Raw genomic sequence first — 18,271 nt, 5'->3', positions numbered from 1 at the left:
TATATTTTCCCTATCTAATTTTTACAAAGGCTATGATGTAACTTATTTTTAAAAATGGAGGCAGTCCAGTACTAAGTGAAAATAAAAATTTACAGAAAATTGTATAGCATAGGGATAAGGAAACTTTCTGTAAAGGCTAAATTATGATTTCAGTCTTTGTCACAACCACTCAGTTCTGTTTCTTTTAGAAAAAGTTTATTATTATCTTAACTACTTCATTAAGTATATGGAAAATAGTTTGCCATGTGTAGCAGCCATAGACAATACACAAACAGATGGGCTTGGCCCTGTTTCAGTAAAACTTAATTGGCAAAAATAGTTGGTGTGGCTATCATGGCCAATAGTATTGCTCACTGCCAGTATTGGACATTATTGGGAGAGCTATTTAAAGGTAGTTATCTTTTAGCTACAAACAATGTCTTACTTGACAGTAAGACATTGAGGTATGTCTTACTGTCAAGCCAATACTATTTGTAGTATTGGATTTTCACTATTTTATATGACTTTTTTGAAATGTGTTAATGGGGTAGGGGAGAGAAGAAAGAATTCCTTACTAAGGAAGTTTGTTAAGAACATTGTAAAAACTTTTATATAGTTTTACTTCCTACCTTCAAAAAGACTCGTCCTACATATTATTAATCTCATAACCATTAGTTTGTTTGCCCTCTCTTAAATACTGCATTGGCTATTGTTTTAAGATGCTGTTTTATTATTTAGGATTGATTGATGGAGCTAAAATTAATTGAGCACCTACTAACAACCAGCTACTGTAGATAGAAATAGAGGACTTATTCTCACGGCCCGCTCAGTTTCCTAGAATTCATATTTCTCAACTATGTTACAAAATAAGCAAGGCTTTGGCAATATATTTTCATTACTACTTGTTAATTATATATTGTTTCATCTGACCCTGGTAACGTTTAATATAATTTAACAATGTTTGAAGGATTTAATTAATTATAAACATCTAACTTTATATACAAAATTTATTGTTCATTCATCTCAGAGTAGGCTATTTCAATGATTCTTTGAAGGTGTTAATAAAAGCTACTTCCAAAAGGCTGTTTTCAAACTTGCATTTCTAAATTATGTCAAACCAACAATTACATTATTCTCTGAACACATTGTTCTTTTGGTTCTCCGTGCTTTCTCTTTGGGAAGCCCTCCTGTTCCATTTGTACTTTATTTAACAAAGTCAGTTTCAGTTTGCTTGCTACCTCTGGATTCACTACCTCCAAGAATATATCCTTGCATTTTTTCAAGAAATCCATAGCTTTTGCATCTTGGCTATCAGTAGGACTGGAATGAGAATAATTTTTAATCAAGTTTCTTTTTTTCATTTTTAAATGTATTTTTTATTGTTGATAGTATTACAAATGCTATCTCCCATCCCTCCCCTCCTTCCCACCCTCCTCCAGTCTCTTACATACCCCTATCTTTTTAATTGTGGGTGTTTCTATATGTCACCTAATAGACTACAGGTCCATCCTATGTAGCAATGTAGTTTTTTATCTTCGTATACTCTTAACATCTTCTTTTGGTCTGGCACATAGTTGGCACATAATACATCTTGAGTGACATATTATAAGGAAAAATATTTAATTTTAAATTCCTTAAATAATGAGCCACTTATGCTAGTTTTTGTCAGTTTAGCTTAATGCCATCTATGTGAAAGTAATATGATTGGTACAAATTCGGAAATATTTCACAGTTAAAACTTCATTTATTTAATTCACAGTATTGGAGAGTGCTCTTTGCTTTTATCCCAGGATATAGTGCTTCTCTCACCAGATGTTCTGTAGGTCATTTTCTCCTTGAAAAGCAAGTACAAGTACTTATTTCCTAGGCCTATAGTCTCTATTCAAGAACTCTGAGAATATTAATCATTAACTAAAGGAAACTTAAGGTTCTTTCTGAAAGAAATTTCTGGCTTACTCTCTGGTGCTCTTATTGCCTACGTTCTCTTAGGAAATAATTCTCATTATGCAGAAACATGTCTCAATTTTCAAAAAAATGTTTGCTTGTATAATGGCATTTGGGAGTCTGATAATTCAGAATATCAGAATTTTGGCATCTAGCAGCATGATCTTGCATTGACTCTTATCTGGTTCTAGGAAAAATCTGTATTATTTTTAATATATTTTTATTTATTTCAGAGAAGAAGGGAGAGAGAGATAGAAACATTAATTATGAGAGAGAATCATTGATTGGCTGCCTCCTGCACAACCCCTACTGGGTATAGATCCCTCGCCCAGGCCATGTGCCCTGACCGGGAATCAAATCATGGTCTCCATGAGGCTCAACCCCTGAGCCACTCTCGCCAGGCAGAGAAACTTGTATTTAGAGAACTTTTATTTTTTTTAAATATATTTTATTGATTTTTCACAGAAAGGAAGGGAGAGGAATAGAGAGTTAGAAACATCGATGAGAGGGACATCGATCAGCTGCCTCTTGCACACCCCCAACTGGGGATGTGCCCGCAACCAAGGTACATGCTTTTGACCTGAATCGAACCTAGGACCCTTCGGTCCGCAGGCCGACGCTCTATCCACTGAGCCAAACCGGTTTCGGCAGAACTTTTATTTTTTGACAGTTTGAAGTAATTTATAATTCATACATGTATAATTCTTCCCAGAATTTAATACTAGGAAGTTTTGTCTTTTTTTTTTTTTTTTTTTTTTTTTTTTTTTTTTTAATATACACACTAAGAATTTTATATTAGTCAAGTAGAATGACTTAGCTGTTCTTTGTTTTTTAGGCTAAGAATATTAAAATGTAGTGTTCTTTTTAAAAAAAAATACGTTTTTATAGATTTTAAAGAAAGAGGAAGGGGTGGGAGAGAAAGGGAAACATCAATCTGCTGCCTCCTACATACACCCCAACCAGGGATCGAGCAGCAACCTGGGCATGTGCCCCGACAGGAATTGAACCTTGACTTTTCAACCAACTGAGCCACACCAGCCAGGGCAAAATTTAATATTCTTAATTAATTTTAATATTAAAATTTAATTTGAATGCTAAGGTGAAAATAGTGATCAAGGAACCCTGAAAATCATTTTATATACTTAATTGCATTCTTTTTGTATATTTTAAATGGAACTTTCTAAAATTCATCAGATAATAGTTGAAATGTTGCAAGTTTTACTCACTTGCTCCCTACCCTCACAAAACAATACCTTGTTACTATGATTTTTAAAATTTAGTTTGCATGATACAGAAAAATTGTAAAAAAATAACAGAGAATTCCATATACTCTTTACTCAGATTCTCCAAATGTCAACATTTTACCATATTTGCTTTATTATTCCTTTTTTCTGAGTTTTTGAGAATAAGTTTTAGACTTGTGAAAACCTTTTTACTTTTCTTACTCTCTTAAATATTTCACTGTGTATTTTCTCAAAACATAGACATTAATATATAACACACAGTCCAATTACTAAAATTAAGAAATTAATGCAGATACAACACTACCGTTTAAAAACTTTATTCAGATTTTACCAATTATTCCACTAATTTTTTTTTTTTAATGTTTTTATTGATTTCAGAGAGGGGTGGGAGAAGGAGAGAGGGGTAGAATCATCAGTGATGAGAATCATTGATTGGCCGCCTCCTGCATACCCCCAACTTGTGATTGAGCCCATAACCCAGGCATGTGCCCAGATTAGGAATCGAACTGAGACCTCCTCATTCATAGATCAACACTCAATCAGTGAGCCACACTGGTGGGCCATTAATGTTCTTTAAAACAAAAGAAAAAAATATCTTTTAATAAGAACAACATAATTGGAAAATATTACATAATTCATACACATATAGAAGACATTTGTTTTTGCATAATAGCACTAGCTTTAAGAACTCTTAGAAAGGGAGCCAAAACTGGTTAGGCTCAGTGGTAGAGTGTCGGTCTGCGGACTGAAAGGTCCCAGGTTCGATTCTGGTCAAGGGCATGTTCGTTGGCTGCGGGCACATCCCCAGTAGGGGGTGTGCAAGAGGCAGCTGGTTGATTTTTCTCTCATCGGCGTTTCTAGCTCTCTATCTCTCTCCCTTCCTCTCTGTAAAAAATCAATAAAATAAATTTAAAAATATATTTAAAAAAATTAAAAAAAAAAAACTCTTAGGGAAAGGACCTTATAAGCCATCTAAGCCAGTCCCTCATTTTTATGAATAAGGAGTACATGTTGAATATGAATCCCTAAAAGGCTTGGAGTTTTAGATTAATGTAGTGCCAATACTGGGATAAGTACCTAAGAACTTGCAATTCAATCTTTTCACAGTTATAACAATACGTATTATGTGTGCATACTATATATTTTACAGTTATAAGAGTGGAAGGGAGAAAAAAAAAAAAAAAGAATGGGAGGGAAACACCAGAATTTAAAATGTCACTGTGTGGCATATTTTCAGATGACTTATTAGATATTTTTATCTCTATTTTAAAACTTTTAAAAAATAATTATCATGTGTTTTTTTAAAGTGTATCTGATAATAATGTGAACATCGCCATTAGATAAATCCTAATCAGAGGAAAGTTGATATTTTCATGAGGATGTATATGGTTGACTATTTCATGGATATGGGATTTACATAGGTGTTAACATCGCCTTCCACTTTTGCATAATCCTGGCACGCCTCCTGTTTAATATCCTTCATTGTGTATATGTTAAAGGCACATAATGTTTCAAGGGAGCGACTTTAATTCCCCACTTCCCCCCCACATAATACTCATCTTTCAAATCTACATATCCATCCTTACTTCTCTCACGTTTCTTAGTTTTCATCTATCCATCTGTGTTCATATTCTTTCTGCTTTATTATTATTTCATCAGTCTCCTGTGTCTACAGTTCCCTCACCTCTTAAAACCCTTTCTTTAAGCCTAAAAATATACTCATCTTTACCATCCCTTATACAAGAAAAATGCCTTCACTCTGAGTTATTCTATGTTACTGCTGTGTTTTCCTTCATTCATATTTCTTGCCTCACATCAAAGCCCTACACATGTCCCTCTGACTTGATGACCTCCCAGTCTGTCTCCAGTGTCTGACCAGTTTCCCATGGACATCACCACCACCTTTGACATAGATACCTAACTCAGTCTATCCAAACTGGAACTCTAGCTTTCTCATTAAATTGTTCTTGCATTTTCCACTTTTAGTTGGTGCTACTGGTATCTAATCAGTTGTAGTCGGAAATCTGGATATCTTCACAGATTTCTCTCTTTGTTTCTCCAGCATGCAGTAAATGAACAAATCCTATTGGTTTTGTCATCATTGAATGTGTTTACTTCTGTAGCCCCAAAGACAGTGCCTTCATTCAGAAAGTCATCACTGTCTATCACCTACTCTTCTATGTTTCCTGCCTCTTGTTTCACCTCCAACCAATTTTCTGTACTGCTTTCAGAATGGTCTTTCAAAAATAACATCTAAAAATGTAAGTCTCTTAGTTCCTACCTTATTTCCTGTAGCCCATACGATAAATTCTGGAGGTATTTAGTATGGAATACAGTGATTTTTGCAAAGTTTTTCATTCTTGTTATCTATCATTTCCTTATTTTAGCCATAATAAACTCATTGCTCTTTTCTGAACATGTTATACCACCTTTATCACCCTTACTTTGCATATGCTGTTTCTTCTTTCCATACATTTTCTTCCCCTTAGCCTCATAAACATTTATGGGTTCTTCTAAAACAACTTATATCATTTCCTGTGAAGCCTTTTAATTTCAACTCTCATTTCTATCTTCTGTGTTTAATGTGCTAACTTACATATTTACCATTCTACCTGGCAATTATTTGCTTATAAGTTCTTTTTTTTCTATTTGCTTCTAATTGTAATCTCGTGAATAAGATCTATATTTCACATATGAATCCTCAATATCCATTTCATTTCTGGTTCCTAGTAGGTGCTCAATATATATTAGTAAATTTAATCGAGTCTAATAAAATGCAGGCGATAAACATTAATGTAGTGTAGTGCTTTAGTTTACATAATGAATGGTGATAATCGGTGGTCTTGAATTTATACCATCTGTCCTTATCAATTAAGTCATGGCTCCATTTTGGTAAACTCTATGGGAGTAAAGCTGGAAAATGAAAAGAGCTGGAAGAAATAAAAATAACTTAGAACACTTTAGTGAATTTCTATATATTTTGTGAGATACGTAGTAAATAAAGTCTTTTGTAATGTTGTGTAGAGGGTTTTTTTCTTTTACTTATTGTTAGTATTTTTAAAATTTATTTTAGAGAGGAAGGGAGAGGGAGTGATAGAAACATCAATGATGAAAGAGAATCATTGATCAGCTGCCTCCTAAATGCCCGACATTGGGGATTGAACCCGGGCATATGTCTAACCAGGAATTGAGCCATGACCTCCTGGTTCATAGGTCAACATTCAACCACTGAGTAACGCCGGTCAGGCCTTCTTTTCTTTTTGATGTAAGCAAATAGGTTTTTTGTGTTTTGTTTTGTTTTTTAATATATTGATTTTTTACAGAGAGGAAGAGAGAGAAATAGCTAGAAATATCGATGAGAGAGAGACATCAACCAGCTGCCTCCTGCACACTCCCCACCAGGGATGTGCCCGCAACCAAGGTACATGCCCTTGACCAGAATCGAACCTGGGACCTTTCAGTCCGCAGGCCGACGCTCTACCGCTGAGCCAAACCGGTTTCAGCAGCAAATAGGTTTTAATTCTCAGCTTCTCATTATATTATTGGAGCAGAGTGGCAGTGCCATAATCCTAAAAATCAGATAACTACAAAAATGTGTCTATCTTAAAATGCATTGTAGGACTTTACATTCCTACTATTTTTTTTAAAAGTATTGAAATTATCATGGTATTGTAGGATCCCAGGATTTTTTTTTTTAAATATATATATATATATTTTATTGATTTTTTACATAGAGGAAGAGAGAGAAATAGAGAGCTAGAAATGTCGATGAGAGAGAAACATCGACCAGCTGCCTCCTGCACACCCCCCGCCTGGAATGTGCCTGCAACCAATGTACATGCCCCTGACCGGAATCAAACCTGGGACCTTTCAGTCTGCAGACTGATGCTCTATCCACTGAGCCAAACCGGTTTTGGCGGATCCCAGGATTCTTAAATGTTATCATCTCCAACTAATATCTAATGCTTTATTACTTAGAATTAGGCTTAACAGATATTTACCTCTCTGAACACAGACCAACTGATGGAAAAAGAAGCATTATCAGTAATTTATGCAAATTACTCAATATGTATGGATAATCTGTACTTTATAATATTTAACTTGTTTAAATGCTTTAAGTAGTATCTATCATTGTGTTTTTTTCCCCAGTAATTATTTTTATACTTTCATTTTTCCCCCCAAATGAACAATAAAAGGATCAGAGATCAAGAAGTCCCAGAGGATGTACAAATCAGGCCAGAGGATGTTCCTTCAGATTCCAGTATTAGTAATTCCAGTGTCAAACTGGAAAACACGATGGAAGATCATACTGAAACCACTACGAAACCTCCAGGTGAAATAAGCGTTCCAATGGACAGTTCTTTACTTTGTACTTTGTCCTCAGACTCTCATCAGGAAGCAGCTAGTAATGAAAATGATAAAAAACCTGGTAACTACAAATCTACATTACGGCCAGAGGTCGGCACCGGTTCACAAGATTCTGCTCACTTAGATCAGGAATTATACAACTCTTTCCATTTCTGGAGGACTCCTCTTCCTGAAATAGATCTAGATATAGAGCTTGAGCAAGGCTCTGGGAATAAACTCCACCCAGAGAGACCAGAAGAAACACCTGAAGTAACCATACCAGGTTCTTCAAACATCACTATGGCCACCAGAAAGGAACTTGAAGAAATGATAGAAAATCTAGAGCCTCATATTGATGATCCGGATGTTAGAGGTATGGAAGACTTAAACATGCTATTTATTCTAAAGTTGGTATAAAGTGTTTGCTTACCTTTTATTGGGGGGGAGGGGGGGAGAAGCCTTTCTTAAAAATTTTGACATTGACATTATCTTATCTTGATAACTACGATATTTTTAGGTAAATTTATTTATTTAAGCTCATCATTGTGTTCCTAATTAGTATTTACAGAATTGTTGATTCATGTCTAAAATTGTCACAGTCATTCAGTGTTTTACATTTACAGTTTTAAATATTGTACTGCCTTAACTATTTTGCTCTGGGTCTCATTAGCTTTTTTATGTAATAGCAGAGGACACTGTTTTTATTTTTATTTTATTTTATTTTTTAAAAATATATTTTATTGATTTTGTACAGAGAGGAAGGGAGAGAGATAGAGAGTTAGAAACATCGATGAGAGAGAGTCATCGATCAGCTGCCTCTTGCACACTTTTTAAAGGAAGGATCATGCATTAGTAACAGCTGACAAAAATACCTATTTTTCTGTGGAATATGATCTGTTTTAAGAGCTGTAGATGTCTGTCCATAAGAGTCAATTAGCTTACTTTCTCGGTTTTGACTTTTTTTCATTGGATTACACATTTATCACATAGTATGTCCTTGTGAATGCAGCCACAGAACAACTTTCAAATCAAAAGCTGCCTCTTATTAAGTGGAATGTGTGTTCTCAGTGTATGGGAACCAGCTGTCCTGAAGCAGTACTATTCTTTTTTTTCCTTTTTTTTTTTTAATATATTTTATTGATTTTCCACAGAGAGGAAGGAAGAGGGATAGAGAGCTAGAAATGTCGATGAGAGAAATATAGACCAGCTGCCTCCTGCACACCCCTCGCCGGGGATGTGCCCGCAACCAAGGTACATGCCCTTGACCGGAATCGAACCTGGGACCTTTCAGTCCGCAGACAGACGCTCTATCCACTGAGCCAAACCGGTTTCAGCTGAAGCAGTCCTATTCTACTTGCTGAGGCTTGGGAAGTGATCAGGCCAGAACCTGAGCAGATGTTATCTTTCTGCCCCTTTGAAGACAAAGGCTTCCTTCCTACTGACTCATAGCTTCACTCAGTGAAATCTGAGATGCTGTGTAAAACAAAGACAATTTTGACAAATCCTATAATTAGAAGCCTTTAGGACTTATATCTCTTTGTGGATTTTTTTTGGCCTTGTTCTAAAACCTAAAATTTATAAACTATTGTTTCGCTCAATGTTAGTAAATACCCATTTTTAAAACAGATAAAGTAATAACTTTCAGTAACCTTCTAAAACATACAAAACCTTGTGTTCAAACTTTGAAAATTTCAGTATGGATGTCAAGTTAGTATCTTTATTTGGCTTTACTTTACCAGTGATTTTTAAATGATTTCCTATTATAATTTTACATTTGGAGGAAAATAATTTTACATTTGGAGGAAAATAATATGCCTTTATGCCTTGCATTCACAAAACATAAAGGCATATCCATATCCTTGATTGTTGAAAGTTAGTTGGAAAATGGTCAGTTTCATTCTTTTTTATGTTTATTGGGACATAATTTATATCAGTAAAATATGCCTCTTGAATGGACAGTACTGTGAGATTTGACAAACACAGTTGTGTGTAACCATCACCTCAGTCAAGATACAGAACAGTTTCATCACCAGGTGAAACTTCGTCCCACTTTATAATCAGTCCTTTCTTACATGCCCAGCCTCTGACAACCTCTGATCTGCTTTCTGTCCCTATGATCCTGCTTTTGTAGAATGCCACTTACATAGAATCAAGCAGTAACATCTTTTTTAGTCTGTCACTCAACATAATGTGTTTGAGATTTATCCTTGTTTTATGTATCAGTAGTTCATTCCTTTTTGTTATATTCCGAAACAAAAGCAAGAGCAGAGGAGTGAATATTTTCAATAGCATATCCTATTTTTTATCTCTGCTGGTAGATTATTTTTTATAAAAACACTAGAGGCCCAGTGCATGAAATTCGTGCACTTAAAGGGGAATCCCTCAGCCAGGCCTGCACCCTCTTATAGTCCGGGAGCCCTCAGGGGATGTCCAACTGACGGCTTAATCCTGCTCCCTGCAGACATCTTTAGCACAGCGGCAGTAGCTTCTGGCTGAGGGGCACTTTCCCTATGGGAGCACACTGACCACCAGAGGGCAGCTCCTGCATTAAGCGTCTGCTCCCTGGTGGTCAGCGCACATTATAGCAAAGGTTGTCCCGCCGTTTGGTCGATTTGCATATTAGCCTTTTATTATATAGGATTACAGCTTCATTTTCGTTGCTCATTCCTCAGTTGTGGCTTCTGTTGGTGATTTTTTTTACCCTGTTGAACCAGCATTCTGCATTTTATGACACCTTGATGATGTAGCAAGTACTACATCATCAAGTTTTGTTTTGTTTGATAAATTAGAATATTCATCACAATCTTGTTTTTGTAGTCTCCCTCTGTTTTTCTAATCTCTTCCACCCCCAGATGAGGAAAATTGAGACACAGAGTATTACACCTGAAACTAAGAATGCTCATAGCTGAGGATAGTCAACTCTTGATAAATGTTTATCTTCACAGCTTTCAGCTTTTTGTTTAAATAAATTTTATTATCATTTAACAACTCAAGTTTTATTCAGTTGATCAAACTTCAATAACTTTCATACTTCGTTTTTCTTACACACCATTTTTATGGAAAAAGGCTGTGAGCCTGTTCTGGTAATTCTCGCTGTGTTTACTGTACAGTACCTTCTAGTTTTCCGGCACGCAGTAGGTACTCAACACATACTGAAATACTGAATAGCTACTTTAATTTTTTTTAACAAATAAGCTAAAAATGATACGCATAGTTTGCTTTTTAAAAAGAACTAAATGTACATATAAGCTTCAATATATGACTTTGCGTTTCAGAAGATGGCTAACACTTATCATGTTTGGCTTAAAGTTGTATTGTAAATTTTCAGGCTGTAATTGAGAGATTTCAATACAAATACTATATTGCATGTTCTTTTTTTAAAAAAAATAAAGATGACTTTTATAACATAGCCATTTATTTTATTTATCTTTATTTATTGAGCACGTACTATATTCCTGATCTGCCCCTCATTACTAAATATATAGCAGCAACATACCAGACAAAAATCCCAGCCTCAGAGAGTACAGAACGTTGGGACGATACATTAACTGCCTGTGTCAAGTGATCTATCGTAAAACAGCTATGTGGTGCTGGGGATTTTCTGCTCTGGCTACAAAATTCTTAAGCATTTGATTTTATTGAAATCTGAGGCCATTTTTAATCCATGTTAATTTCATAGTTAATTGAAAATTTACTATGCCTTAATTTTCTATATGTTAGGAGATATTTTGAGTTTTTAAAAGGCGCATACCTTAGTTTTGGATGTTTTTTCTAATCTGCCATCATGGCAAAGTGTCAGAAAATGTCTACTTTTTGGAAGGACAGAAATTTAAGCCAAAATTGGAAACTAAATTCTGACCAGGGTTTAAACTTTAGCTTTATAAGCTTCTGTGCCACTTGTTCTTTTCTCTTATCACTGTTGGTGGGGCATATCATGGGGAAGATGGGGGGAAAGCAAAACGTAGGTTTTCAAAATTTTTAAACAGCCCTTGCTTCCCGATTTAACTCGCCTTCCTTGAAGCATTGATGATTATTAACTTTCTTGTAAGTTTTTGTGCAAACATTTTAAATGTTTCCATGGACTATAATGAGATATTCCTTTTCAGAAAAAGAAAGCCCTTTCTCAGTTATAACAGAAATAGATCCTACATGAAAGGCCAGAAGGGAAGTAGTAAAATATAAAAAAGGTGTAAGAGATCCTCTTTTCCAAAATGCTTACCCAGGGAATTTGAGGTCTTTCTGTTTTTGTCCAGGACATTTGGGATTGCCAAGCTGTTTCAGGATTGAATTTCAGCAGTGCCCAAACAAAATTGTTGATGCCAGCTTGATTTACCACAGCTAGGTTCATAGACTACAAAAGGAAAAATGGCCCAAACTCACAAAATACAGATTTCTTTCCACTTTATGCCCAGTGAAAGAATTGGGCCCTTTGGGCAGTCATGGTCAGAAAAAAATTATATTGTTCACTGATTGAAATGAATAAATGGTTAGGAATTTTGACTAACCTCCAGTATAATTTGTGGAAGAGTTAGTGATGATAACGGTCTAGTTCAGCGGAGCCAGCTTCCTCGGGGAAGGAGAAAAGCTCAGTTTCCCGGTGGTCCCTTTCTCTGAGCATGCATTACTGTGGACAGTGTTTCTTCACTGATCTCTAGTTAACATGAGCTCGGATCCCTGGGATCTCAATTTAGATGGTAAGAAAATCAAGATCTTGGTGGAGACCCATGTATTAAATTTGTCATGGTGGTGTATCCTACTAAAATTTGAGCATTAGCCAAGATTTAGAGTCCACTTCATTCTCTGCTGGAGAATTTAAGCATCACTTTTCCTAAAGAATCAGCATTAGTCTATGTCTTCATGATTTTTATATCAGTTATGAAGAAACAACTTCAAAGTGTAATTTATTTAAACTTTTATAAATGTACAAACCTAAAGACGAAGCTTAACATAGACAAAGAGATACGTAGTCCATTTAGAGGTAAATCTGTGTAAGGCATTTTCTGTGAAAGGCTCTGATTTATTAGTTCATTCCAGGGAACAGGATGAAAATGCATTAGCAATCTCTCTCACTTTTCCCCTCTCCCCCTCTCCTTTTCTCTCCCTCTCCTCGCCCTCTCCCTCTCTCTGTCTCTCTCACACACATGCATTTTATGTGGCACAAAACTTTTTGAAATGTTTTTATTAATTTCTGAAAGGGTGGGAGAGAGAGAGCGAGATAGAAACATCAGGGAGAGAGATACATCCATCTGCTGCATCCTGCATGCCCCTTACTGGGGATTCAGCTCACAGTCTTGGCTTGTGCCTTGACCAGGAATTGAACCAGCAACCTCCTGGTGCATGGCACGGCACTTAACCAACTGAGCCACACTAGCCAGGCTGGCACAGAACATTTTAGCCTTTATATATTGTTAAGTCTTTTTTAGTCCCATTTTGATTTCGTTTTGGAAACTTAAAAGATTCCAAAAAAGGGTAGTTAAAAGGATTAGTACACAATGCAGCTGAAATTCTTAACAGAATGACTATATATTTCATGAGTAACTTTTTATGATTAAACACCTTCATTTACTTAATTTAATAAATAATTACCTAATAAACTAGAACCTCATCCTATAGGTTTCATGTATCTCTAGTGCCAGGTACCTAATATACTTAGACTAGAATTTTACAAATGTGTCGGTATAGTAGTAGGTTATCGTAATAAAACAAGGATTCTAATTACTTTAGGAGCACACTTTCTAATCTTTTTACTGAAATGAAGTTAAAATTTTATTTTTTGAGTGTCCAGGTGGATTGTTACTTGAATTAATGCTAAGCAATATTTTTTTTTGTCAAATTTCTCATTTGTGGGGAAGGCAGAATGATTTATCTCAGTTTTGAGTCACTTTCATAAAAAAGGAGTAACTTAAAACTTCGTGCTACTTGCCAGATTTAAGAACTTGGTAAGTTGTCAGTTTGGTTTGTTGTAAGCAAGACAGTGCTCATTTGGGATCTCTGTGTTTGGGGCAAGTCATTGATTTCATTTTCAAAAAGAACTATAGAGAAAAATAAACTGGAATAAGACATGAGATGTTTAAATGTAACTGCAATAAAAATCTTTGTAATTGCGATTGTTTTATATTGGCAGGGTTTGTAAAGTGACTGCTCTTCTGCTAAAATAGCTTAGTAAGTAAGTCTTATAAGTTCGATTCATGCACTACCCAAACATAGTTAACTCACACTGAAATTGACTCCTTTTAATAAACTGGAGCTACCTCCAAAACTAGATAGCATTTCTCTTTTCATACTAACGCAGAATAATGTACAGTAGTGGATGAGCATTTTTAATCCCATGAAAGCATATTAGTTTTCTACTTTTTCTCTTGAAGGACTAATGATTTACCACGTAGAGGTTTTTTCCCCCAGCTTTTTGGTGGCAGTGTCAAAAAGTATACATTTACATAATGCAAATGGAGAAACACTTGCAAGCATATTGTAATTCTGCCACTTATTATCCTTTCCCTATTCTGCCTGTAGCACAAGTAGACGTGCTGTCTGCTGCGCTGCGAGCTTCCAGCCTGGACGCTCGCGAAGAGGCCAGCGACACAGAGAAGAAAAGTGATGTGCAAGATGAACTGGGTGTCAGTGAGCAACCAAACTGTAAAATGAATCACGATGCCTCCGTGCCTTTAATCAGCGATGCTGTCGAGGTAACAGACTCAGTAAAGTGCTTATCAAGTGAGAGTAGTTTGAATCAGAAGTGTTTCGTTGGGGAATAGTTTTAGCTAATCACTTTCTAGTTAGTATATTCTGTTTGTTGCTGATTTTCTTAGCTCTACCTTTACATAAAGTAAAAGTAATTGCCACCACGTCCTATCTTTGTGACTGGTGTGATGTTCAGTGCTTAGGAAGTAAATCCTAATCCTGTCTACACGACCATTGTAGTAGCTTCAATGTTAATGTAGCTTACTGCAGTGAAATAGTCTTACTGGAAACAAAGCCCTTTATCAAGAATAATTAACTCTTCCCTTTTCTTTTTGGAGAGGTGCTTTGTTTCTGATCGGACCATTTCACTGCAGCAAGCAACACAGTATTCTGAGCAGAAGATCAGGACTTGAGGCCATGTTGCGGAGGGCCAGTGGCATTATCTGGACTCTGGAGTGTGAGGGTGGGTACTGTTACCAGCATCATTTTTGCTATGTACTTGGAGCTGTTTTATATGATCCTTCCTAATTTCCTACCACATCCCACCAAGCCAGCATTATTTGGTATCAGTATTTCTGATCCCTTGTTTTTACAAACAGAGAAGAACTACACCCCTGAATGCCAGAATCAAGTGGTCATAGACAGAGTGGGCTGGATGAAAAGCTCAGGAAAGAGTACCTACGTACACACAGTGGGGATAGCAAGAGTGTTTTTAAACTTTAGTGGATTTCTGTTTTGGTTTTTGGTTGATGACATTTAGTATATTGGAAATTTTGTATAATATCTTTGGTTCAGAATGAATCCCTACCCACTGTTATCATTGGAGATTTGAATACTATGGTATCTTTGCATTTTGGAAGGTGTACTGTTTTATTTTGAGATTGTTTTGTGTAGGGTTTTTTTTACTGTTGAAAAAGTATATTTGTGAAATTAGAAATAGCTAAGACTAGAAATAGTGGAAGAACTTCATATGACTTCCCAAGTCCTCTATGTACTATTTTATAAACAAGCTAATTTTAAATATTTGGGACATTTTAAAATTAATTCTAAAGATTTAATTACTTTTATTATGAAATTCTTTTTCATACATGTAGCATCTTATTCAAGTTTGATTTAAGGCAGGGGAAGTTCTTAATGAAGCCTTATGTATATTTATAAACTTAAAAACATGAAGAACTTACATGTATTTATATCTTTGGCAGTCTCAAAAGGTAAGATAGTTTAGATGGAGGAAACTTATAGACAGTTCAACTTTTTAAGTAAATATTTTTTCCTAACAGAACATGGACTCCCCCCTTCGTTATATTCATAATGATTCAGACTTGAGCACTAGTAGCAGTTTCAGCGCTGATGAGGAAAGGAGACCTAAAGTACAAGTAAGTGACAAAGTGCTCTCTTTGGTGTGACTGTTGTTAATTCCTCTTTTAAAGCTATTTCTCACTGAATTTGATGTGTTTTAAAAATTAAAACTCATACATCATGCTTTTTTTTTTTTAATGTATTGGGGTGACATTGGTTAATATCATATAGGTTTTAGGTATGGATTTCTATGTGACAAGATCTGTATATTGAACCAGGTGCCCACCACCCAAAGTCAAATTTTCTCCTATTACCATATACCAGTATTAGGATCCCCTTCCCTTTGGCAGAACACACACTGCGGTTTGTGTTCACGAGTTTAGTTTCGTGTCCCACATATGAGTGAAATGGCAGCATTTCATCCTTCGTTATGGCTGAGTGGTCTTCCATTTTGTGTAATTACCACATTTGTCCAGTCCTCTACTGCAGGACACTTCGTTTCAGAGTCTTCGCCACTGAATCATGCTGCAGTGAACATAGGGGTGCATTTATCTTTGCAAATACATGTTTTCAAGTTTTATGGGTATATACCCAGGAAAGGGATTGCTGGGTCGTATGGTAGGTAGCTCTATTCTTAATTTTGTTAAGAACCTCCATACTATTTTCTATAATAGATGTATCAGTCCATTCCTACCAGCAGTGAATGAGGGTTCCCTTTTTCCACAACCTCTCCTATACTTATTTATTATTGCATGTCTTGTTAGTAATAACCATTGTAATAGGTGTGAGGTGGTATCTCATTTTAGTTTTGATTTGCATTTCTAATTGCTAGTAAGATTGAACATCTTTTCTTCTATTTATTGGCTGTTCATATGTCTTCTTGGCAGAGGTGTATTTTCAGGTCCTGTGCCCACTTTTTGATTGGATTTGTTTGTTGTTGAGTTTTATGAGTTATTTATATATTTTAGAAATTAAACCTTTGTCAGAGCTACTGTTTGCAAATATCTCTTATCTGCCTACCTGCCTCTCTACTTTGTCAGTTTCTTTGCTCTGCAGAAGCTTTTTAGTTTGATATAGTCCCATTCATTATTTTGCCTTTACTTCCCTTGCCTTTGGGGTCAAGTTCATAAAATGTTCTCTGTGACCAAGGTTCGTAAATTTGGTAAAATATTTTCTTCTATGTAAACTGATCAGCAATAAGGAAATTGAAACAACCATCAAAAACATCCCAAAAAACAAAAGTCCAGGATCAGATGGCTTCATCAGTGAATTCTACCATTCAAAGAAGACTTAAAACCTATCTTCCTCAGACTCTTCCAAAAAATTAAGAGGCAATACTTCCTAACACATTTTATGAGGCCAATATAATCCTGATACCAAAACCCGACAAGGGTAACACAAAAAGAGAAAACTACAGACCAGTATCTCTGATGAATACAAATGCAGAAATCCTAAACAAAATACGAGCAAATAGAACACAACAGTACATCAAAAAAATAATATGTCATGATCAAGTGCGATTTATTCTAAGGACACAAGGATGGTTCAACATACACAAATTAATCAACGTAATACACCACATTAACAAAAGAAAGAAAAATCATATGGCTTTATCAATAGATGCAGAAAAAGCATTTGATAAAATACAATATCCATTTATGATTAAACACTCAATAAAATAGGAATAAAAGGAAAGTACCTCAATATAATGAAGGCCATATATGATAAACCCTCAGCTAATATCTTAATGGGGCCGAAACCGGTTTGGCTCAGTGGTAGAGCGTCGGTCTGCGGACTGAAAGGTCCCGAGTTCGATTCCGGTCAAGGGCATGTACACTGGTTGCGGGCACATCCCCAGTAAGGGGGTATGCAGAAGGCAGCTGGTCGATGTTTCTCTCTCATCGATGTTTCTAGCTCTCTATCGCTCTTCCTTCCTCTCTGTAAAAAAAATCAATAAAATATATTTTTTTAAAAAATATATCTTAATGGGGAAAAACTGAAAGCTTTTCCTCTGAGATCAGGTATAAGACAATGATGTCCATTCTCACTACTCTTATTCAACATAATTCTAGAAGCCCTGCCAGAGCAATAAGGCAAGAGAAAGAAACAAAAGGCATCCATATAGGAAAGGAAAAAGTCAAACTCACTTGTTGCAAACAACACGATCCTCTATATAGAGGTATGCTTTTACCACATATATTGGAGATAATTTCAAGTCAATACTTGCAGATTGTCTCATTCTTTTAATTAATTTATTTCCATTTTAGTTAATTTTTTATTTTATTTATTTTTAAAAAATATATTTTATTGATTTTTTACAGAGAGGAAGAGAGAGAGAGATAGAGAGCTAGAAACGTCGATGAGAGAGAAACATCGACCAGCTGCCTTCTGCACACCCCCTACCGGGGATGTGCCCGCAACCAATGTACATGCCCTTGACCAGAATCGAACCCGGGACCTTTCAGTCCGCAGACCGAGGCTCTACCACTGAGCCAAACTGGTTTTGGCAATTTTAGTTTATTTTTTAAAAGTAGATAAATTTACATAGTTCAAAATTTCAAAGGTACAAAGGCATTCAGTGATTTTTTTTCCTTCCCAGTGTTTCTCCTACATCCATGGTAGGCCAACTGCGGCTCTCTAGCCACATGCGGCTCTTTGGTCCCTTGAATGTGGCTCTCCCACAAAATACCATGGCCTAGGCGAGTCTATTTTGAAGAATTGGCGTTAGAAAAAGTTTAAGTTTAAAAAATTTGGCTCTCAAAAGAAATTTCAGTCGT

General features: G+C 35.8%; 1 protein-coding gene across 7 annotated transcripts in view; it reads left to right on the top strand.

Annotated features, from left to right (window-relative positions):
- Positions 1-18,271, top strand: part of PPP4R1 (protein phosphatase 4 regulatory subunit 1) — a 55,815-nt gene that overhangs the window by 26,046 nt on the left and 11,498 nt on the right. For all 7 annotated transcript variants that reach the window (XM_084887755.1, XM_084887756.1, XM_084887754.1 and 4 more), the window contains 3 exons: positions 7,364-7,887; positions 14,028-14,200; positions 15,476-15,571. In XM_084887755.1, the coding sequence (XP_084743881.1) occupies positions 7,364-7,887; positions 14,028-14,200; positions 15,476-15,571 (793 nt within the window). The remainder of the gene's footprint in view (positions 1-7,363; positions 7,888-14,027; positions 14,201-15,475; positions 15,572-18,271) is intronic.

The sequence above is a fragment of the Pipistrellus hanaki genome (genome assembly GCF_964339955.1).
Source record: "Pipistrellus hanaki genome assembly, chromosome: 6".
NCBI classification, from domain to species: Eukaryota; Metazoa; Chordata; class Mammalia; order Chiroptera; family Vespertilionidae; genus Pipistrellus; species Pipistrellus hanaki.
The sequence above is the reverse complement of the archived record's forward strand: the minus strand, read 5'-3'. Positions and strand labels throughout refer to the sequence as shown.